We start from the raw sequence: 26,017 nt of genomic DNA on the forward strand, positions 1-26,017 counted from the left end.
CTTCCTTCTCTCTCTCTGACTGCCTCTCTGCCTACTTGTGATCTCTGTCAAATAAATAAATAAAATCTTTAAAAAAAAAAAGAAGATTCAACATATTCAGGGCTCTGACTCAGGCCCCTGTTATTATTTCTGATCTTCTAAATCTCTATCCACTTATCTTTCCCATTTTTTCACTTATTCCATTAAAATATTTTAAAAGACCATACTAATTAGACCTACTAATTATATGTAGATTTATGTGCTACTCAAAAATAAAAATGTTCTCTTGGGGCGCCTGGGTGGCTCAGAGGGTTAAAGCCTCTGCCTTCGGCTCAGGTCATGATCCCAGGGTCCTGGGATCGAGCCCCGCATCGGGCTCTCTCCTTGTTGGGGAGCCTGCTTCCTCCTCTCTCTGCCTGCCTCTCTGCCTACTCGTGATCTCTCTCTGTCGAATAAATAAAATCTTAAAAAAAAAAAAAATGATTACAACGGTAATCTTAAAAAAAAAAAATGTTCTCATTAATGAGTACATAGTAATTACAACTTAAGGTAGACTTACTCACCTTTCTCCTCAAGACTGCTACTTTCTCTACCAAAGTAGTACAGAATTATCAAAAAACAGATGATTATTGGGGAGCCTGGACGGCTCAGTCAGGAGAGCATCCGACTCTTGACCTCTGGGTCATGAGTTGGATCATGCCACACACTGCATATGGAGATTACATAAAAAAATAGATGATTATCTTTCACTGTCATTTGCTTACTATCTACTACCTTCACAATCACTCTTATTTTCTCTTACAAACTAATAACAAGCTGTTCATCCTCTTTAGGAACTCTAATATATTAATTTTTCTTCTGTATTCACACTTTTCTTCTTTCTTTTTTAGGTCCTTTGCTAAGACTTCAAACACACAAAAATTTTAAGACTTTCAAACTTCAAAATTCTCTACCAGATTAGCCATTTGTCAACATTCCTCCTATAGAAATCTAAGTTCATCTATTTCATCATCATTGTTTCCTCCAAGGGGTCTCCTCAGAATAAAATGTACATCTCATTCATTAAAACTCACCAATTCAAAAAAAACAAAACAACAAAAACAAAAACCTCATCAATTCTTTTGGGGTTTTGTTTTTTACTTGAAGAAACACAGCAATACAACAAGCAGCAAATTATAGTTTACAGAAGTTTATACGTGGGTGGCATCTGGGTGGCTCAATTAAACCTCTAACTCTTGATCTCAGCTCAGGTCTTGATCAGGTTCATGAGTTCAAAGCCTGCACTAAGATCCACACTTGGCAAGGAGCCTATTAAAAAAGGAAAAAGTTTAGGGGCACCTGGGTGACTCAGGCTGTTAAGCATCTGCCTTCAGCTTCAGGGTCCTGGGATCGAGCCCCACATCAGGCTCTCTGCTCAGCCGGGAGTCTGCTTCTCCCTCTGACCCCACTCCCATGCTTTCTCTCCCTCTCTCTTTCTCAAATAAATAAAATCTTTAAAAAAAAAAAAAGTGTTTAGGGGTTCCTGGGTGGCTCAGTGGGTTAAGTGGCTGCCTTTGGCTCAGGTCATGATCCCAGGGGCCTGGAATCAAGCACCCCATCTGGTTCCTTGCTCAGCAGGGAGCCTGCTTCTCTCTCTGCCTGGCACTACCCCTGCTTGTGCTCTCTCACTCTCTGTCAAATAAATAAAATCTAAAATAAATAAATAAAATCTTAAATAAATAAATAAATAAAAGGTTATACAGAATATAAAGAAAATGTTACAGTAGTAAATTCATATTTAAGATTAAATTTAGTATTAAATAACAACTAATCCCTCTAAATTAGTCTGATGGAACTTTCAAGTAACAGCAATAATATGAGTACTCCTGTATCTGATTTGATTTTCTGGAATGTATTTTATTTAATTATACAAGTTAAGTTTCAGATTTTGAAAAATTATTAGTCAATTTCAGAAGAGTCCTGAACTCTTAAGATGAACAAAAAGAAAATATAATGTCTTTTTTTATAAAGGACATCTTAAAACTTGTTATTCCAGAAGAGTTCTAATCATTTAGTTATAAAAGAGTGTCAAATACTACATCAACGGACACCTGGATGGCTCAGTCAGTTAAGCATCTGCCTTCAGCTCAGGTCATGATCCCAGGGTCCTGGAATAGATAGATAGGTCCTGGCTCTTTGCTCAGCAGGAAGCCTGCTTCTCCCTCTGCCTACCACTCCCCCTGTTTGTACTCTCTCTGTGACAAATAAAAAAATAAGTAATCTTCAAAAAAAATGAATACTACATCAAGTCACTCAAAGGACAGTGCTGAACTAGGAAAGTTCCAAAGATCTCATCAAAGAGAAGCAGGCAGATCAAAACCTTTATCTTTTTAATGTTTTTTTAAAATTCATTTTGCAATTACAAACTCGCTTCTCAGTGAAGTATTTAAATGGCTCCAAAATACTAAAATGGATATGAAAGTAATGACACATACATGCAACATTATGCAGCCACTGAACATGTTTATGAAGAGCTCATAACGTCATGGGAGGATGTCTGTTACCACAGTAAGTTAAAAGGGTAAAATCCAAAATTCTATACATAATACAATCACACCTACATTTTAAAAACTATTTATAAGAAAAAAGTATTGGAACAAAGTAAAGCAAAGTAGTAAAGGTGAAAAGTTTGAACAGTAGAAAAAGGTGGGGTTTTTTTCCATTTTATTGTTTCTATATATTATGAGAACAGATTTTAAAATGGAAAAAGTATAACATTAATTTTTTTTAAGTTTTATATAAGGATAATTTCATAAGTTCACTTAGGTTAATATGTCCATTATGTAGGTATGGTACCATCCTGGTAAACAAAAATCCTACCAGGAGCATATGTGCTGCCGAAGTGAGCACAAAAATCCTACCAAGAGAAAAATTAAAGAAGTGATAAGACTATCATGCTAATATCTTTTAAGAAAGATAAAGAAACATGAAATCTGGTAAAAGTTGGAAGAAACCAGACACATTTTTACCTCAATGCTGATTATTTTCCTATGACTACTGAATTTTAATAGAAACCATTAAAATCTTCTTCCCTGTCAAAATCACAGAGAAGATAATCACTCAACAAAAAGAACAAAAAACAACCTGATACTGAATTTGTATTTTCCAAATCATATGTGTGAGTAAATCACATAGTAAAGGCTGTCAGCATGATACAGATAGCTTATGTTTAACAAGTGTTCCTCATAGGCAAAATAGAAAAACAGTGTTGTCTCACTTGCGAAATATGATTGATTGAAGATTCCATCCTTCGCAGCTGGGATGCCTGAATATCCAGCATCTGTAGGACATTGTTGGCCAAGGTATTTATCAAATAGGCAACACTTGCTAAGGACTGGGTGGTGTAGGCTTTGGTTTCTTCTAGAGCTCGCTGCTTATCTGCTGACTAAGGGGGAGAAAAAAAGATCATTAATTTAAAGATAATCCACTCTATCAATCTACTCTACAAAAATACTCATCAAAACCATTGTTTCCAAATCTATACACCCTAGTTTAAAAGGTTCTGAATGTTGATTATCATTATCATGTAAACCCAACAAGTACTGAATGAGTTGACTAACATTTTCATGTTAAATATGTACCTCTTTGTATAGATGCAAATAAAATTCTATACCCATTATTTTAAAAATGAGATCCACTGGATATTTTGAGCAATGGCAGCAGTATATAGCTTCTCAAGATAACTGTTTGGAAAGGTAGCACTGATTTGAATATATAAATTCTGGCATCCATTTTCCTACTTTCCTGAATTTGTTCTTTCCTTCCCCTCTAAATATGAAATGGGTCTATAATGTAATATCTCACTAAGGTAATCATAATGACAAAACAATTATGATAATGAAAGTAAAAATAACAAAGTAAACAAAATGGGTAAAATGCTTTAAATAATGAGAAATTAAAATAAAAATAATTAAAGGGGCGCCAGGGTGGCTCAGGCAGTTGTGCATCCTACTCTTGATTTTGTCTTGGATCATGGTCTCAGGGTCATGGGGTCAAGCCCCACATTGGGCACCATAGTCAGTGCACAGTCTACTTGAGATCCTCTCTCTCCCCACCTCAACCCTCTTCTCCAATGCTAATAAATAAAATAAATCATTTTTTAAAAATAAAATAATCAAAGAAATCTTTCTTCTCAAGCATTTTAAGTGTCACAACTCTGTAAGACATAAATTGCTAAGTATCAAAACAGAGTGCACGGTAAAAAGTGGTTAATTCATCATTTCCAAGGTCCCAAGGCAAAACAATGGTCTCCCATCCAAATACTAACCAGGCCCAACCCTGCTTAGCTTCCGAGATCAGACGAGATCGGGCGCGTTCAGGGTGGTATGGCCGTAGACAAGGCAAAACAATGGTAAAGATATATATTCTATGCCGCTAAATACAGGACACTATCTTATTGTCCTAGTTCTGGATAAATACTGTGGTTCAGTAGAAAGCACACAAGCCTCTAAACCAGAAATCTTTTATTTTCATGTAGGCTACTACAACATACCAGCTTGGACAAGAGTAACAGTTTCTCAATTTCCTCAGTTACAAAGCAGAAAAAATAAACCTCCATATCAACCATTCTAAGTAGTGTGAACACCAAATAAGAAAATGAATCTAAAACTACAAATCCTTCTATGTAACAACTGTCATTATTTCTTTGAGTGGTCATTAACTGCTCGAAGTCCACTATGTTCCACTCTTCTCTCCTATACAATAAAGGAATCAAAATTAACAACCCCATATATGATTTTCCAGGGAGAGCAACATTCTTTTGAAGAAGCAGCAGTCAACAAAACAATCAAACGATACCCAGTGTAACGTGCAAAGAGTTAAGGATAACTATATTACCTTTTTTTGCTATTCTTTTCTAATCCTTAGTAATTTCACTCTCTTCAATACTTGAATTAACAACAGAGTTGAAGCCAAATTTGGCTGAAGATAAATACTTCTTAGAAAACTATAAAGACTTCTAGATTCTGATTGTACATTTAAGGAGCTTAGAAGTCACCATTCCATCCTAACAAGTGAAAAGCTCAACACAACAAAAAAATCAACGACTTTTCTTGAATTCATAGTAAAAGCAGCAAGTCATTAATACTTTTCAGATAATACTCTATCAGAGTATTCACTATAGAGAATAATTCAGAACTGAAACAATTTATTTGACAATATACTTCTTCAAAGGATCAAGAGGACAGATATTTGGGTAGATATAATTATTTCCAATGCACCCTTTTTTATATTCATGGTATCTGAGATTTTCTGAAAAGCAAATATTACCACTTCATGCTCCACTTCTGCTCCTAGTCTATGTGTGAAATCATGGAGCTGATTGATCTTCATCAAAGATATGAAAGACTCTTTTTAAATAGGCCTTGTGTGTATCTACTTTTCTTTGGAAAATTGAGGACACTGAAATGTAAAATGTATGAAGAAAACCTAAATAGAGATGCTGTTTGTGGCTGACATAACACTGATATAAATCAACATAAAGTATGTATTCAGGGCATCATTGAAGTAACACAAAGGAACACTCTGAATTTTATAAACACATTGCTATAAATATATCAATCTTTAGGAAAAAAGTTGGCAATCCATTAAAATCCTGATGTATCTTCCTAATGGCAATTATGTCACAAAGTCATGAATATATAGAAGTCATGAATATCAGCTGATGAGATTGAAACAAACAAACAAAAAACTTCAGATATCAAAGTATAGCTAACTCTTTCCTAAAAGGGTATACATTTATTTTACATCCACATTTACTAAATAATTCACCTCAGTCTAGAAAACCAAAGAAAGCACAACTCTCTGGTCATTACAGGAGAAGAACAAGAATGCTTCCTGATTGCTTATAATCTGTCTTTTGACCAGGGAGCACATAGTAGATTCAGAAGTGCTTTATTAGGACTATGTGTGGACTTAATATATTTTATTTAATAAGACTATACAGTTTCTAATGTATTAAAAGAAAAAAATATATTCCTGGAACCCTTGAGAGGAGAGGACACAGGTGATATGATCACTATAGAAATCCAAAAGAACTGAGAACCTAATAAGAGATTACAAGAAGATGGCAGGATACAAGGTTAACAGACAAAAGTCAATTGCTTTCCAGCAGTGAACAAGTGGAATTTGACATTAAAAACACAATCTCTCTCTGTCAAATAAATAAATAAAATCTTTAAAAAAAAAAAAAAAAGCAAACATACAAACATACATTCCAGGTTTCTGTTATCAGCTACTTTCAAGACAGGCATATCTATGTCAAATTTCACAAATGTTGATGCAAACAAAAGATGTATAAATTGAAACAGACACTTAACTATAGAGAATGAACTGATGCCTACCTCGTGGAGGCAGGCTGGGGGATGGTGAAATAGGCGAGGGGGATTAAGAGTGCACTTACGATGAGCACTGAGCGATGTAGAGATAGAATTGCTGAATCTCTACACAGCACACCTGAAACTAATAGAACACTACATGTTAACTATACTAGAAATAAATTTAAAACGTATTATTTTTTAAAGATTTTATTTATTTATTTGAGAGAGAGAGAGAAAGAAAGCATGAGAGGAGAGAGCGGGAGAAGCAGACTCTCTGCCAATCAGGGAGCCCAATGTGGGACTCAATCCCAGGACCCCAGGATCACGACATAAGCCAAAGACAGTTGCTTAACCAAGTGAGCCACCCAGGCACCCCTAAAACTTATTTCTTATGATTTATTTATTTGAGAGAGAGCAAGCAAGCAAGCAAGCACAAGAGCAGAAGGAGGGGAAGAGGGAGAGGGAGAGAGAGAAGCAGACTCCCTGCTGAGTATGGAGCTGGACACAGGGCTTGATTCCAGAACCCTAAGATCATGACCTGAGCTGAAATTAGATGCTTAACTAAATGAGCCGCCCAAGAGCCCCTAAAATTAAAAATAAACTTTATTTAAAAATGTAAAGATTATACTGTCATTAAACTTACAATATTTACTTAAAATTAGAATTATGCTTATAAATTACACCGTAAACTGAAATTTATTTTTAAGAATTTAACAAGGATACCCTATAAATATAACAAAATTGGAACTCTTCTATTCTAGCTAACATTTGCCAAAATTTTTCACACTATGCCTAAAAAGATCATTCAAACAAGAGCCACAGATTGTAGGATTTTTAATGTATCAGACTGTATCTTTTCAAGAATCATGAGTGATACTAAATCACTCATTCCCTAATGGAAGTTCATGGATATTCTCTTTAATAAATTTTTATAGTGTTTTAATTTTCATAATAATCTATTTACAAAATTTTAAAATTCACACATTAACATTACATAATATAAATTACCAAATAACTAAGAAAAAAAGCAAATTCAGCACTGCTTTGAGATTTAATTATGTTAGGTGCAAGTTATCCTACTGTAATTATAAAGCAAATTAATGAGATAAAAGAGGCAAACTTAATATATACATAATGCACTCACACCAAATGATGACCAAATAAACATTACACTTGCTGTACAAATTAAAGTGTTTTGGGTTTTTTTAGATTGCTATTTATTTGACAGAGGGAGACACAGTGAGAGAGAGAACATAAGCAGGAGGTGTGGGGGAGAGAGAGCAGGCTTCCCGCTAAACAGGGAACCTGATGCAGGGCTCGATCCCAGGACCCTGGAATCATGACCTGAGCCAAAGGCAGACGCTTAACTCCTGAGCCACCCAGGTGCCCCAAAAGTTTTTTTTTATAGAGTTGCTTAAAGAATTTGAAGATGTAATTCATCCCAAGAAACCACCATAGGGCAAGTTCATCATAATCAAAACAACCAGTAAACCTACCACCATATTTGAATTTCAAGGACAATGGAGTTTTTGCAAAGTATCACCCAGGACATTACTGTTTCTGACTTATTTTTATTCATTTAGTAGTTTTCTTTGTTTATAAATCTGCTACATATTTATAATTGTTACAAGAGAGCTAGAATTGTAAGTGGTTTATATCTAATTTTATGTTTGATCATTAAATAACATTAGCATAAAAATTAAATGTATTTTTCAAAATAAGTTAACACAAGAAGTCAGATTTCTTTCTCTCCATATAAATGGGTCTGTCCTTGGGATGCCTAAGTTGCTCAGTCAGTTGAGTCTCCAACTCTTGGTTTCCACTGAGGTCATATCTCAGGGTCGTGGAATAGAGTCTCTCGCGCTGCACTCTTGTTGTAAAGTCTGCTTGAGAGTCCCTCTCCCTCTTCCCTGGCCTCTCCTCCCTCACCAAGCTCTCTCTCAAATAAATAAACCTTTTTAAAAAGGTGGGGGAGGTCTGTCCATAAATAAATAGACTTGTCCTTTACTCAAGCCTAAGAATTATGATGTCAGTTTGGGGGTGCCTGGGTGGCTCAGTCAGTTAAATGCCCAACTCTTAATTTCAGCTCAGGTCATGAACTCCAGATCCTGAGATGGAGCCCTGTACCAAGCACCACCTCTGGGCATGGAGCCAGCTTAGAATGTTCTCTCCCTCTTCCTCTGTTCCTCCCCACAGCCTGTGTTATCACTAAAATGGTTAAAATCTTTAAAAAAAAAAAAATATTACTATGTCAATTCATATGTAAATGTAAAAAAAGGATGCAAATACAGTCCTGTAAACATTAAGGTAATAGCTCCAGAACACATGTAGAGTAAGGGAGATGAATACTTTTTTCTTGGTCCCACAGAGTTAAGATTACATTCCATGAAGTAGAAATAATTCATTAATCTGTGATACTCATTCTTACACAAAATTCACAGACAAGTTAGCAACTATTTTCATTAATAGAAGAGGCAAAAATCTTGGGGCACCCGGGTGCTTCAGTCAGTAGGGCGTGCAGCTTCTGGTCCCTGCTCAGCTCATGATCTCATGGGCTCGTAAGACGGAGCCCACTGTCGGGCTCCGCACTCCGCAGGGTTTCACAGTTTATGAAAATTCACATAAATTACTAAATTACTAAAGTGAATTAAACAAGATGAATAAAAACGAAGTACAGTGAAATAAGAATAATATGATAGGGGCGTCTGAGTGGCTTAGTCGTTAAGCATCAGCCTTCAGCTCAGGTCATGATCCAAGGGTCCTGATATCGAGTCCCACATGGGGCTCCCTGCTCCCAGGGAAGCCTGCTTCTCCCTCTCCTACTCCCTCCGCTTATGTTCCCTCTCTTGCTGTCTCTCTCCCTGTCAAATAAATAAAAATCTTTAAAAAAAAATTCAACTTGCTTTAAGAAAAAAAGAAGACTATGATAGATGGTATGAGGAAAATGGCAGGCTGAAAACAATGGCAATTATGTCAAATACCTAGACAGATCTTTAAGCAAGAAAAGAAAACGGAATTAATATAAATACACAGCTGATTCAGAAAAATAATCCCCACAGATTACCTGTATATTTTTAATAAGGTGAACCATCTGAAGCCAAGTCTTAAGTAAGTGTGTAAAAATAACTCTATTTCCTATTAATCTTCAAATACCAATGTCAGGAAACTTTCACATCATTATTACTTTGCACTAATAATCAAAACTAGCTCACAATGGGGACATGAGTTAATTTTTTTCATGGGATAAACACCCTATATATATACAACTCTCTATATGAACAACCATCTATATTTTTTCTTTTTAATCTGTAAAAAGCTTATTCTGTCTTGGCTTCTAAATCATGAGATTATAACAATGGAATCAGAACTTATTCAGAAACCCATAATTTTTACTTAGCCATTAATTCTACCCCAACCTATTTCCAATGGGCATATTTGAGAGCAAAGCCATGGTCACCATCTTCTCTATCGGATCCTCCATCACTCAATTTGAATATTAAGAACATTCATTTTCAAATACATAGCTACTCCTCAATCCATCAATATAGTCATTCTAGAACCACTTTAGCACATGATCAACTAACAGTAAGCTGACACACCTGAGTCTGACACTATGAACCAATATTCTCCACCTTCATCAGGCCATAACTTACCCTAAAAACGTACCTCTATTCCAAAGGTTTCACTATTTTGGTCTAAGTGTATATAAACTCCACTAAACTTGTAGTTCTAAATCTATCTTGGAAAAATAATCAAATATGAAAGAAGGCACAGACAAGGGTGTTCACTGACACAGTGAATGGCAAAAGAGAAAAAACACAAGACTGATAAACAATACATTTATATGATACATTTATATAGTAATGAAAATAATGCTGTGTATTACTGAAATGGAAATACACCTACAAAATAATTAAATGCGAAAGGGCTGGTTACAAAGCAGCTTGAACATAATCATCCTACTTCGGTAGGTACCTATGTGTAAGTAAATATGAGCACAAGAAAAAAGTCAGAAAAAAATAAGTCCCACAATGTTATAGTAAATTTTCTCTGAATATTGACAACACAATTTATTTAGGTCTTTTAATAAAGATTTTTAATATGGTCCATTTTTTTTTAACTTCAGGGAAGTATTACTTGCCTTTTCAGAAAAAAATAAAGCTACTGTTTTTTTTTTTTTAAAGATTTTATTTATTTATTTATTTGACAGAGAGAAATCACAAGTAGATGGAGAGGCAGGCAGAGAGAGAGAGAGAGAGGGAAGCAGGCTCCCCGCTGAGCAGAGAGCCCGATGCAGGACTCGATCCCAGGACCCTGAGATCATGACCTGAGCCGAAGGCAGCGGCTTAACCCACTGAGCCACCCAGGCGCCCCGCTACTGTTTTTTTTTAAACTGTTACACATGCATTAATACAAAAGTATAGAAAATTAAGAGTTCTGTCCTAGTCAACGCTAAGAAATATTTTTAAGGCATACAAGGTTCCAGAACAATTTTTTTAAATGTTTCTGAAATGTATTTTACATCTGTATGCTTACTAAAACAGTTATTTTGGGCTCAAAGGTTTATTCTTGGTATTTCTATATTCAAAACGAAGTTTTAAAGGACGGAGGTTTCCTTCGACCTCTGCCGCAGCAACATCTTCCTAGGAACAACGCAAAAGGCAAGGGAAGCAAGGGAAAAAATGAACTATTGGGATTTCATCAAGATCAAAAGCTTTTGCACAGCAAAGGAAACAGTTAACAAAATCAAAAGACAACTGACAGAATGGGAGAAGATATTTGCAAACGACATATCAGATAAAGGACTAGTGTCCAGAATCTATAAAGAACTTAGCAAACTCAACACCCAAAGAACAAATAATCCAATCAAGAAATGGGCAGAGGACATGAACAGACATTTCTGCAAAGAAGACATCCAGATGGCCAACAGACACATGAAAAAGTGCTCCATATCACTCGGCATCAGGGAAATACAAATCAAAACCACAATGAGATATCACCTCACACCAGTCAGAATGGCTAAAATCAACAAGTCAGGAAATGACAGATGCTGGCGAGGATGTGGAGAAAGGGGAACCCTCCTACACTGTTGGTGGGAATGCAAGCTGGTGCAGCCACTCTGGAAAACAGCATGGAGGTTCCTCAGAATGTTGAAAATAGAACTGCCCTATGACCCAGCAATTGCACTATTGGGTATTTACCCTAAAGATACAAATGTAGTGATCCAAAGGGGCACATGCACCCGAATGTTTATAGCAGCAATGTCCACAATAGCCAAACTATGGAAAGAACCTAGATGTCCATCCACAGATGAATGGATCAAGAAGATGTGGTATATATACACAATGGAATACTATGCAGCCATCAAAAGAAATGAAATCTTGCCATTTGCGACAACATGGATGGAACTAGAGCGTATCATGCTTAGCGAAATAAGTCAAGCAGAGAAAGACAACTATCATATGATCTCCCTGATATGAGGAAGTGGTGATGCAACATGGAGGCTTAAGTGGGTAGGAGAAGAATCAATGAAACAAGATGGGATTGGGAGGGAGACAAACCATAAGTGACTCTTAATCTCACAAAGCAAACTGAGGGTTGCTGGGGGGAGGGGGTTTGGGAGAAGGGGGTGGGATTATGGACATTGGGGAGGGTATGTGCTTTGGTGAGTGCTGTGAAGTGTGTAAACCTGGTGATTCACAGACCTGTACCCCTGGGGATAAAAATATATGTTTATAAAAAAAAAAAAAAAAAGAAAGGACAAATACCCAACTTTTGTAGCAACATGGACGGGACTGGAAGAGATTATTATGCTGAGTGAAATAAGTCAAGCAGAGAGAGTCAATTATCATATGGTTTCACTTATTAGTGGAGCATAACAAATAGCATGGAGGACATGGGGAGTTAGAGAGGAGAAGGGAGTTGGGGGAAATTGGAAGGGGAGGTGAACCATGAGAGACTATGGACTCTGAAAAACAATCTGAGGGTTTTGAAGGGGTGGGAGGTTGGGGTACTAGGTGGTGGGTATTATAAAGGGCACGAATTGCATGGAGCACTGGGTGTGGTGAAAAATAATGAATACTGTTATGCTGAAAATAAAAAATAAATTAAAAAAAAAAAAAAAAAAGTAGTGAAACATGCAGGGAAAAAAAAAAAAAAAAAAAAAAAAAAAAAAAGGACGGAGGTTTCTACACATCTACACTATGGATAAATTAAGCCAAGGATATTACGGTTTTATAAGAACCTGGTATAACAAGAGCTGAGATTTTTGTACTCACTTCAGCAGTATATCTACTAAGTTTGAGACCCCCCGCCATAAAGTGTTCAATGTAGACTGGAATAAATGTAGATAGATACTATTTCAGTAAAACTGAAAAATTTCTACTTTATCTTTAAACAAGAAGCCTATTAATGACAAAAGAAGATAAAATATCTTATTTCATGTAGAAGAAAGTCAACGGCAATTTAATAGAGGTAGTTTTGCAGTTCCTAAGCAGAAGGTCTGATAAGTAAATACTGTGACATACAACTTTTGCTATAAATTTAACTATTGACTATATTATGGTTATAGGTCATGCACTAAAGGCAGTATGACACTTCAACCCAGCTATTTAACATTCCTACTTAAGTGAGATTAAGTTACTGAAAAAAGAAAAAAATCACTTAGATAAGAAAAAAATCATCATAGGTTTATAGAAAAACATAATGTATGTTCTGGTAAATACAAATAGTCCCATGAAGACAGATTCTTACACAGAATAGCAACCTTCCTGGCAGGTCCATATTATGCAGTGATTAAACCTTCCAACCTTGCTATCTCTTTACTTCCCTTCATGACACCAATTACTTTCTACACTGAGATGTTCCCAAAAATTCTGTCTTCAAACTACTTTTCTTGCTGTACTTTCATTCCTTAAAGAGAAACTTCATTACTTCCTCAGCTATCAGTTCCAAGCACAAATTTTAAAATCTATTTACAGCTAAAGTCAGCTGTAAACATCTCTCCCAAACCCATATTTTTGTTAACATGGCATTTCATCTTGCATATTGTAAAAGCCCAATGTATCGCTAACTCATCACCTTCCTCAAAACCTCTTTTTCCTGATTCTGTTCATAACATCATTACTCAACTCTCTATATCCCACACCTTATCAGCTGCCAAGATACTTATATTCTAACTGTGCCTTACATTCTTTCAATTCTACTGCCTACATTCTACTCCAGGCCCTCCTTATATCTTGCTAGTACTACTTATGCTAGTTCCCGGGTCAGCTGTGGTATCTTACAATCTGAAGATTGTCCTGAAGATTCATCTTCCTAAATCAGTTCCAAAGCCCCTACAGCTATCTCCTATGTACTTTTATATAAATCCCTCTACTATCATTTCTAGTCTCCCTTAATATGGCCTAGAATTTATCTCCCATTCAACCCTACTAGGACCTTAGATTACAGTTTAATGAGATTTATGGTTCTCAAAACACAGATCATGATTTCTATTTATTTTTTTTTAAAGATTTTATTTATTTATTTGACAGAGAGAAATCACAAGTAGACGGAGAGGCAGGCAGAGAGAGAGGAAGGGAAGCAGGCTCCCTGCTGAGCAGAGAGCCCGATGCGGGACTCGATCCCAGGACCCTGAGATCATGACCTGAGCCGAAGGCAGCGGCTTAACCCACTGAGCCACCCAGGCGCCCCAGATCATGATTTCTTAACTTTGTTGTGCCTTTCCTTATTTACTTCATCGGTAACCCATCAACTTCACCAACCTACCCCTGCCTCTTCAAGGAAACCATCCCACATTGTGATACTCAGCATTTTTGAGAATTCCCACAGCATTTTATCAGATTTACAGCATATATCTTATAATAATGTCCATGTTTCATTGACACAAACTCCCACACTGGTAAACCTTTGAGAGTAAGTACTATGCATTATGTATCTTCATATCTCATTACACACAGGAGTTACATATTATTTATTGAACTGTATCTACCTTAAAGTTCCAGAGAATCATGGTTACTTCTATCACCCAATGGAAATAGAGGTGGAATAAGAGAAGAAGTGATATAAGGGAGATTTCCTGGATTTCCGGAAGGTTTAGCACCATCCAGGGTATTCATGGTTATTGTATACCCCTAAGAAGAAAATTTAAATTTACCTCTTTTTTCTTTTTTAAAGACTGTAATTATTTATTTGACAGAGAGAGAGAGAGATCACAAGTAGACAGAGAGGTGGGCAGAGGGAAAGGGGGAAGTAGCCTCCCTGCTGAGCAGAGAGCCCAGTGTGGAGCTCCATCCCAGGACCCTGGGACCATGAACTGAGCCGAAAGCAGAGGCTCAACCCACTGAGCCACCCAGGCACCCCTAAAGTTACTTCTCAATTTGGTGTTCTGTGATTGATACCCAGAGATAAAAAGAGTAAGAACTTTATACCCTCTAGAGGAGCTCAAAAATGTACTATCATTACCACTAAGTTCCTACCATTATTTACCTTTCCTTTCTACTTCTACTAAATAAAATCACAGATTTGGCAGATATAAAAGTGTACAGACAATGGGGAAGAACAGGAAGAGAATGACAATATTTAGGGAGCATGAGTGCAAACATGCAGGAGAGAATTCTTCTCTACAGATAACACCCTTGAGATCCACTGTCTGTTTCCTTCTCTTCCCAAGTACTGAATCTCTTGTCTAGTCCAGTCCAGTATATTATACTACCTAGAAAATAGATAATTATTTTTGTTCTGACTGTAACTATGATCAGATTAGGTAAAGTATAGATACTTAGTTCTCGGTAAATGTTATCCCATCTAAAGAACTAAACAATTCCTTCCGGACCCTCCATGATTTAATTCTATCAATTTGTTTCAGTAAACTCTTATTCACTGAACACATATTCCATGACACAAATCCTACTATGCAGAAGGATATCAGAATGAATCTGCACTCAAGAATTTTTCAATCCTGGGGCACCCAGGTGGCTCAGTCAGTTACACATCTGACTCTTGGTTTCAACTCAGGTCAGGATCTCAGGGTCAGGGGATTGAGCCCCATGACAGGCTCCACACTCAGCATGGAATCTGCTTGTCCCTCTCCCTCTGCTCTTCCTCCTACTCACTCTCTCGCTTTCTCTCTCTCTCCCTTCACCCCCAAATAAAATCTTTTTTAAAAGTTTTCATCCCAATACAGAGAAAGGCATACAGAAAACATCAATGCAAAATGTTCAAGAATATGAATGAGATCCAAGTAGGACCACTATCTTAGATGGTCATCCAGACAGAGTCTCAAGAATGGAGTTGGTACTGCTAAGCAGGGGTGAGAGAAGTTATTCCAAGCAGAGGAAACAGCCTAAACAAGGACAAAGAGGTATGAAAAAGATTGCTTGGTTCAGAAAACATGTATTTCAGTATTATTAACCTATCATTAGTTCACTACCTCTTCTGCATTAAGACTGAAATGTGCTGGAATTTAAGACTGAAATGTCCTGGTATTTCCTTCTCATCAACCTGTTAAGAAATTAAAATATCACACATGTGGGGACACCTGGGTGGCTCAGTCAAACATCGACTCTTGATTCCAGCTCAGGTCATGATCTCCCAAGTCATGGGATGCAGCCCTGTGTCAGGCTCTCACAAGTGCATAGTCTACTTCTCTCCCTCATCCTCTGCCCCTCCCCTCTTCTCCCTTTGCTCTCTCTCTCCAAATAAATAAATAAAATTTTCAAAAAATATATCACATATGTAATTAATCTAGTTAGGTCATGGCAGAGTCAAAGCATCTGACTCAATAATGCGGCTAAGGGGAGTATTCTTAGAATATCTATTTACTGAGCTTTCAATTCTGTATACCAACAAATCTCATAACTAAACCAAATTTGAAAGACCCCATCACTAAATTTCATGGAAATTCCAATAATAACATCTAAAATATAGGACAATCATTACATACAAATGGAAAGTTTCTGCCAAAGGACCATGCAGAGCATTAGAAAAATACACTTATTATGCTTTAGAATTGTTCAACTATTAATTTTTATGATATGAAAGAATATATTCATGCCTTGCTTTCAGATTCCTGGATGGAGAAAACAGCCTTAAAAAAAAAAAAAAAAAAGCACAGCATTCAAATTAGAATGAGTCATACATTTCATAGTGAAAAACAGTAAAATATAATTAGATAAACATGGACAATTTACCAAAAAAAGAACACAAGACAGATGTGAACATGGGAAAATGATTCAGCTACACAAATGATGGGGGGAAGGAAGAATGACAAATCAAAGCACCATTTTTATCAAGTAATTAAGAAGAAAAAAGGTTTTAAAAAACATACTGACAACTGTTTTAAATCTGCTTTGTGATTATCTTGTTTTGGCAGATGAATTACGAGAATTCATAACAAGGATGCCAAATACTCTTAAGAAAGCTAATTACTGAACTTGTTAGTATATACTTATGATCAAATGTGCTAAATTTTTATGATGTTATATTTTCCTAAATTCTTAGGATAGCACTAAAAAAATAAGCCTCTAGTTAGAAAAAAAAAGAAAAGGGGGAACAACCCATATATGCAAAAATAAATTAAGCAAACCTATTATGCATCATTAAAAATGTCAATGTTTATGTAATATTTATACTTGTTACTGCATTGTTACATATTATTCATTATATCTTCTTTAATCATAGAAAAAATCCATAAATGACTACAAAGAAAACAGAGCATTATGTAAAAACCTAGCATAGGGCTAGAATGGGGAAAAGGGAAAATTTACATCATTTAAAATGTACGGTAATGGAAGAATAACTTTTTTCTTTTGAAACATATACTAAGCAAACAAAGATTTTAAAAGGTGACAAATGACATTAAAAGCACAGGCAACAAAAGATAAAGCAGAAAAAATGGACTTCATCAAAATTAAAAAGTTTTGTGCAAAGGACCCTCTCAAGACACCTCACCGAATGGGTGAAAATATCTGCAAATCATAGATTTGATAAGGGATCAACAGCAAGAATATATAAAGAACTCCTGGGAGCCTGGGTGGCTCAGTTGGCTAAGCAACTGCCTTCGACTCAGGCTATGATCCCAGAGTCCCAGGATCCAGTCCCACATCGGGCTCCTTGCTCAGCCAGGAGTCTGCTTCTCCCTTTGACCCTCCCCTGTCTTGTGCTCTCCCCCTGTCCTCAAATAAATAAAACCTTTTTAAAAAAAAAAAAAAAAAAACTACAACTCAACAACAAAAAAAAAAAAACAAGAAACCCAATGAAAAAATGAGTAAAAACACTTGATAGAGATTTCTCCAAAAACATACAAATGAACAAAAAGTACATGAAAACATGCTCAACATCACATCATTAGAAAAATGCAAATCAAAACCACCTGATACTACTCCATACTCATTTAAAATGGCTATTACTTTAAAAAAAATTAACAGACAATAACAAATGTTGGCAGGGAATCAAAGAAACTGAAACCCCATCCACTGCTGGCAGAAATGTAAAATGGTGCGTAAACAAAAAATTAATTATTTAATTAAAATGGTGTGGAAACTGCTGAAAACAGTTTGGCAGTTTCTCAGAGTTAATTACTATATGATCCTGCAATCCCGCTTCCAGGTATATACAAAAGATTTGAAGCAGGTATTGAAAAGGACACTTGTACACCAATGTCCAGAGCAGCATTATTTACAATAGTGAAAAGAGAGAAACAATCTAATGTCCCTCCACAGATGAATGAATAAATAAAATCTGGTGGATACAAACAATGGGATATAATTAAACCTAAAAAGAAATGAAATTCTGGTACATGCTATCAGATGAACCTTGTAAATACAACACTAAGTGAAATAAACAAGATATGAAAGACCAATGTTATGATTCCACTTATATAAAGTACCTAGAACAGGCATATCCATCCACATAAATTATAGTAGAGGTACCAGGGACTAAGGAGAGAGGAGAGTGCAGAACTATTGTTTAATGGGTACAGTTTCTGTTTGGGATAATGAAAAAGTTCTGGAGATGGAAAGTGGTAATGGTTGTACAATACTGTAACTGTACTTAATGACACTGATTTGCACACTTAAAAATGGTTAAAACAGTTAATTGTATGATATGTGTATTTATCACAATAAAAACCACTAAACAAAAAAAACGATAGAATGATAATCTCTTAAGGGGACTATATATGTATTTTTAAACACATATCCTTTAGGTTATGATAATGGGATCAACTAAGAATGAAGTTTGTGAATTCATGGTATATCATTTGGTTTTACTAATTTTTGAAAACTTTGAAATTGGAACCTTCAAAGTCATTTTCAGACCTCTGGATCAATGCCACTCCAAAGTATAATCAATTGTACTAATGTCTTTCATTAGCTACAGGGAAAGGGTGTTTACTAACAATGAACTCACCAGCATGAACACACTTCCCATTATCAACAAAGACTGATTTCTTCTATTTCTGATAATAAAATCAGCAAAAACTACTTTAACTTCCTAGTGAAGCTTTACCATTATGGTGTTAGCACTGTACTTAGCCACATACAACAAGAAAATGCTGAAGTAGACACAAACGGCTTACTACACATGTACATATGTCATCTATAAGAAAGAACTCAAAATTGACACAGAAGCCTATGCTATCTCAAAAGCTAGGAATTTAACAATTACATGTAAGATCTCACCTCCACGATTACTATTTACCACTAATCTCTTTTCTAATGATATCAGGCTATATATCCATAAGCCTGTCCCCACTTAGGCATTACTAGAATCATGTTGAATCTGAGTTGTCTCTAATAAAATCAAAGGGGAGTGGAAAGCTATTTGGGACAGATTTCAAGAAATTTAGAAGAAAATAGAAAATATGCAGTATTTAAAAGCATGGAAATGCAGAGCACTCCTGTATCCCCAACAGTGTGCAATACAAAGTAGCTGCCAAAAAACTAGTTAAACAAAATGAGAAAATGAATGAGGTGTAGAGTACAAAAATAAGAGATTCCTGGGAACTATCCTTCAGAACCCAAGCTTCAGAAACTAGATAATGAGAAAGTAAAGACTCTCTAAATGACACATGAGGTAGAACACTGGAGAGAAACCAAGAGGAGAAACTATTTCAAGAAGGAAGACAAGGTCAATGCTACTGGGAAATCAAGAAAGATGAGTCAGAAAAGCACCTAGGGAATGGCTGTAGCAATATGGAATCATTTGATGAATTTGAAAAACAGACATTTTGTTTAATAGGACTGTAGAAACCACATCAGAATGAGTGTTAAGAATAAAGGAAGCAGAACCCGTGTGCGCCTCAGTCGGTCAAGGCACTGGGATGGAGCTTCTTGCTCAGCAGCAAGCCTGCTTCTCCCTCTCCCTGCCGCTCCCTCTGCTTGTGCTCTCTCTGGCAAATAAATAAATAAAATTTTAAAAAAAGAATAAAGGAAGCACAGGTAGATAAGTCTTCAAACAATGTCTGTTCATATAGGGAATTAAAGAAGGGGACCACAGCTACAAGAGAACACGGGGTTGAAAACAACAGTTGAAGATGGGAGATGATAGAGCATGTTTCCAGGCTGATATAGAAGTTCCGACGGGACAGGAGCAGTTGAAGAGGCAAGACAGTTAAAGTAAAATATTTGAGGAAGAGCTCAAATGGAGCAATTGGTCTTTGAGATAAGGAGGACAGTTATTTCAACAGAAGAGAAAAAGGAGAAAGTTGCTACTGGGGTAAAGTTTACAGATTTTTAAGGTGGAAAGATGGAGGAGATTTAGTATAGTGGTTTCAATCTCTGTAGTATGAGGCAGGGTAATCAGGAAGATAGGCTTTGGATATAAGAAGAGACAAATGAGGATATGACAGAATTATCACAGAGAATTATCACTGAAAAATTAAATGAGATCATGCATGCAAAAATCATAGCACAGAGCTTGGCACAATGGAAAAGCTCAAAAAATGACAGTCCCTTTTATGTTATCTGATCTTTAGATGGAGAAAGTCTGCTAAATATAAAGAAAGCAATGGTCAAAAAGACAATCATGATCTCCAAAAGTATTACATCACACAATGTTTTAAATTACAAAATGAAGTTTCAAAGTGGAAACAAACTGCAAATTGAAACAATGAGACACCACTGCACACCTATTAGAATGGCTAAAATACCAAACACTAACACCACCAAATGCTGAAGAGGATGTGGGACAAGAACTGTCTTCTAATGCTGGTGAATGGAAGGCGGTTTGGCAGCTTCTTATAAAACTAAACATACTTTTACTACATGATGCAGTAACCATGCTCCTTGGTATTTATCCAGATGAGCTGAAAACAGGTTTATACAAAAACCTGCACAAGGGTGTTTTGGCAATTATAATAAATTGGAAGCAACAAAAATGCCCTATAATAGGTGAATGCAGATAACAAATTGTGGTATATCGTTCAATGGAATACTATTCAGCAATACAAAGAAATGAGCTCTTAAACCATAAAAAGGCATAGAGGAACCCTAAATGTACATTGCTCAGTGAAAGAAACCAATCTGAAAAGGCTCCGTGCTGTATGATTCTAGCTATATGACATTCTAGAAGAAGTAAAACCATGGAGACAGTAAAAAGATCAGTGATCGTTAGGCATTTGTGGGGAAGGAAGGAAGATTCAACAGGTAGAACACAGGGAAATTTAGGGCAGTGACACTGTTCTTTATGAAACTGTGATTTGTGAAAACCCACAGAACATGTAACAGCAATCATGAACCCTAATGAACTTCAGTTAACAACAATTACAGACATTGCCTCATCCGTTTTAACACATGTACCACACTAGAGTGTTAATAATAGGGGCAGCTGGGGGAAGGTGGGGCGGGGTTGGGGTATATGAGAACAATCTACACTCTCATTTTTCAGTAAATCTAAGACTGGTCTAAAAAACAAAGTCTACTTTTAAAAAAAAACCTACAATCAATAAAGACATAAAACCATTTAGAAAAACACAAACGTAGAGCAAGGAATAGATCAGAAAATTCATGAAAAAATTAAAATAAGTCAAAAACAAGAAAAAAATGTTTAACCTCACTAGCAAAGCTCAGCTTCATGCTTAAAGCCTGGAATCAAACATATTTGGGCTCCACCATTTCCCAGCAATGTTAACCATAAGCAAGGTTTTAAACTTTTCCAAGCATCTGTTTCTCAAAGGGTAGTCTACTGACGAGCAGCAACAGTACCAAACCCTAGAATCTCTGACATAGAATCTGTTTTAACAAGATGCCTAGGTGATTCATATGCATGAAGTCTCAGTTTTCTCACTTCTATAATAAACATGAGATTAGTATTTATCTCAGAAGACTTAAAACTAAATAAGGTGAAACACAAAAATACTTCCCAACCACCAAAAACTTGATAATATTTGCTATTACTATATCAGCAACTGAAGCAAAGTAAATTAAAAGATATACATTTCTTTGTAACTTTTAACTAGCAAAAAGGGGCGCCTGCATGGTTCAGTGGGTTAAACATCCGTCTTCAATTCAGGTCATGATCTCATGGGATGGAGCCCCGAATCGGGCTCCCTGCTCAGTGGGGAGTCTGCTTCTCCCTCTCCCTGCCCCTCCTCCTGCTTGTGCTCTCTCATAAATAAATAAATAAATAAATAAATAAATAAATAAATAAAATCTTTAAAATAATAATAATAATAAATAAATGAGCAGATTTCAAAAACAACAATCAAGTCTGGTGAAGGTAAAGCAAGACAGATAATCATCCACACAACTGGTTAAAATGTATTTTAGGTATGGGGCGCCTGGGTGGCTCAGTGGGTTAAGCCTCTGCCTTCGGCTCCGGTCATGATCTCAAGGTCCTGGGATCCAGCCCCATCGGGCTTTCTGCTCAGCAGGGAGCCTGCTTTCCCCCCTCTCTCTCTGCCTACCTCTGCCTACTTGTGATCTCCGTCCATCATATAAATAAGTAAAATCCTTAAAAAAAAAAATGTATTTGAGGTATAATCTTTCTGGAAAGCAATTTGTCAGTATGTACCAAATATATTTAAAATGTTCATACTCAGGGAGCCCGGGTGGATCAGTGGGTCAAGCTCCTGCCTTCGGCTCAGGTCATGATCCCAGGGCCCTGGGATAGAGCCCTGCATTGGGTTCTCTGCTCAGCAGGGAGCCTGCTTCCTCCCCTCTCTGCGCGTCTCTCTGCCTACTCGTGATCTCTGTCAAATAAATATATAAAATCTTAAAAATAAATAAATAAATAAAATGTTCAGACTTTGTTTGACTTTTGGGAAACTGATAAAGAGTCAAAGAAAGAAATGCGAAGAAAAATTCTGCTCACAGGGCGCCTGGGTGGCTCAATGGGTTAAGCCGCTGCCTTCGGCTCAGGTCATGATCTCAGGGTCCTGGGATCGAGTCCCGCATCGGGCTCTCTGCTCAGCAGGGAGCCTGCTTCCTCCTCTCTCTCTCTCTCTGCCTGCCTCTCTGCCTACTTGTGATCTCTCTCTGTCAAATAAATAAATAAAATCTTTAAAAAAAAAAAAAATTCTGCTCACAGATGTTCTCTGCGCATTATCTATAATAGCAGGTGCAATACAATGAACTCCACAGGGCAGAAGCACGAATTAACTAAATCTTTCCTCCTACCCATGCTATGTTGGGGTCTCCTCTCCTAGATTATGTCATCAGCTAATTTTGTCGCTTTTCTAGTAGTTTCCAAGTATCAAAATAGTTTCATTTTCAAACATTAAAAAGACCATTTCAATTTTCATTCGAATTCCTCGACTCAGGCCTAAACTGAAAACCACACAAACCTGACTGAGAGAGCAATGTGTGTTCTTTCCTGACTCCTCTACCTGCCCTTTCACTCCCTTTGGTCTTCCTCCCCACGTCACAATACTGCTTACAGTTCACGTCTCCAGAATTAGGAGCAGCAAGGTAGAAGAAAGCACGATGAGCAATGAAAGTAGAAGTGCAAGGATTTACATGACTGTTTTGCAGCAATCTGATGTGACTTAGCTTAGAAGGCACAAATCACATAGCCCCCTTCCGTTACTGCTAACGCCCCAGGGCAGTCCGTTTTCTTCGGCAAGATTCTTATAGCCCTGTTCCAGTGACCTTCCTTCTGCTCTGTCTACTTATTTTGTCCAGGGGGAGAAAAGTCAGCATTTTTACCCCTCCAAAATTCTAGAAGTACTAGGTCTTTCCATTACAGCCTCCTTACTTGCTCTACTTCAGGCTGGATCTAACCTTCAGACTTTTCTCCGGGAAGTCAGGCAACCGTTTCATGCCCGCTCCCATGCTACGCTCAATCCAACTAGGGTCAGGATCAGCCCAAAACGCTCTCCCTGTACTTCAGACCTCAAGCACCTCTACCAATTGGCAAGCCTCAAGCTGGGGGTGAAATCTCAGTCCTGTAACAGGCAACCCAATGGCTATGACTGATTTTCATAAAATTCTCTTAACTTATTTGAAGATGAGGGAGAAGCACAGCATTTCTACACCCTCTTAAAAAAAAAAAAAAAATCTTCATTTGGGGTTGCTGGGATGACCTAGTTGGTTGAGCGACCAAATCTTGCTTTCAGTTCAGGTCATAATTTCAAGGTCATGGGATGAAGCCCCACAATGGGCTCATACTCAGCGAGGAGTCAGTTTAAGATTCTCTCTCCTTCCCTCCCTCTCCCTCTGCCTCTCCGCCTATTCATATGTGCACTCTCTCTAAAAAATAAAATCTTAAAAAAAAAAAAAAACTTCATTCATTTGCATACATATATGTAAGTGAATGGTTTATAGATCTATATGTATATTCAGATATACAGAGAACAAAAGGTTTAAAAAGTAGATTCCTCTTTCAGCAAGTCTTACAGGAGTAATTTAACACCCTTTTTTAAAATATGGAGGTAACTGTTGGATATTGTCCTCACCTCTGGAGTGTGAACTGTAAATCTAAGAAAACGGGAAAAGCTTCATTTAATATCCTGTTACACAAATAACTGGAAACCATCTAAACATCCAACAACAGAGAAAAGGTTAAACAAAGCACAACCATATCATTAAAAAATGTGTATTAAAAACTGCATATGAACAATCTTTATGACATAAAGAATGCAATACTATTTTAAATATATTAAAACCCTAAATAACACACCCCCAATAATGTAAATTTGAATATAATGAAACTATTTTCAGAACCTTTAAACAACATGACCTTACAACTGCATGAAAATTTATATTTTTAAACTTCATGTTATTGTTTAACTTTTTCAACTTTTAAACTTCAAGTCATCATGATAGGGATTTACTGTATTTCAAATATGTAAAACAGTATGCATAAAATGTTACAAATGCATACGTATACAAAATTATGTATTGATAGATATTAGAAGGAAAATACTAATTACGTAATATCAGTACTTACTAGAGGGAAATAAATGTTCAGTTTTATTGGTATTGAAACTACAGATAATTTTCATTTATTCTTTTTTTTTATATTTTATTTATTTATTTGACACAGAGAAAGAGAGAGAGCACAAGCAAGAGGAGGTGCAGACAGAGAGAAAGGGAGAAAGAGGGTCCCCACTGAGCAAGGAGCTTGACATGGTGCTCAATCCCAGGACCTTGGGATCAGACACTTAACAACTGAGCCACCCAAGGGCCCCTTATTTATTCTTTATATTCTACCATTTTCTATTATGTATTCTTCTTACAATGAAAAATATTATTTTCAATGACCACCTCTCATGCTTCTGTGAAAACAAGACCAATAATAGCACGTTCTAGACACCATGTTATCTGTATTTTCACATATTTTAGTACAAAAGTCTATGCCCAACTATGGAACTGGACTAGTTGGGCTACTGCCACCATAATCAACGTCACAGGAACTGTGTCATTCAAGGTCCAGCATACAAACTAGAAATGTATTAATATGCTGATTAACTAACTATACAGTTCTTTCCTTTCTAAACCAATCTGACACAGCAGAACCCATTAGAAACCTTTGCTCTAACAAACAAATTATTTTTAGCTACATCTCCACAGGATACATGAAGAACCACAAAGGAAACAATTCTTCACTGGCCTCCTCAAGAACAAAGTAGAATCACTCAAAGTTTCTAAACCCACTAATTTAGTGCAGACACAGCTTTGTAAAAGGGTACTACCCTGCTCAATAAATAATGCCAATTATAAGGCACAGGACACAAAATTAAAATGAGTGAAGGGATGGGGAATGTCTTTGTTAATAGCTTATTTAAATTCCTGTGTTAGCGTGCAGAAGCCATTTTCTCAAGATTTTTTTTAAGTCTTTTTTTTTTTTAAGATTTTATTTATTTATTTGACAGAGAGAGAGAGAGATCATAAGTAGGCAGAGAGGTAGGCTCCCTGCTAAGCAGAGAGCCCGATGCAGGGCTTGATCCCAGGACGCTGGGATCACGACCTGAGCCGAAGGCAGAGGCTTAACCCACTGAGCCACCCAGGCACCCCTGAAGATTTTATTTTTAATATTTTTTTTTATTTGGGGCACCTGGGTGGCTCAGTGGGTTAAAGCCTCTGCCTTCAGCTTGGGTCATGATCTCAGGGTCCTGGGATTGAGCCCCTCATCTGACTCTGCTCAGCAGCCAGCCTGCTTCCCCTCTCCCCTCTGCCTGCCTCTCTGCCTACTTGTGATCTCTGTCAGATGAATGAATAAAATATTTTTTTAAAAAAATA

The 26,017-nt window shown here is 36.7% G+C and overlaps 1 protein-coding gene across 29 annotated transcripts in view; it reads right to left on the reverse strand.

Moving 5' to 3' along the window:
• Nucleotides 1-26,017, reverse strand: part of ABI2 (abl interactor 2) — a 127,665-nt gene that overhangs the window by 55,764 nt on the left and 45,884 nt on the right. For all 29 annotated transcript variants that reach the window (XM_082688879.1, XM_082688881.1, XM_082688899.1 and 26 more), the window contains exon 2: nt 3,236-3,403. In XM_082688879.1, the coding sequence (XP_082545005.1) occupies nt 3,236-3,403 (168 nt within the window). The remainder of the gene's footprint in view (nt 1-3,235; nt 3,404-26,017) is intronic.

Source organism: Mustela nivalis (assembly GCF_964662115.1).
Source record: "Mustela nivalis genome assembly, chromosome: 11".
In the NCBI taxonomy this organism is placed as follows: domain Eukaryota; kingdom Metazoa; phylum Chordata; class Mammalia; order Carnivora; family Mustelidae; genus Mustela; species Mustela nivalis.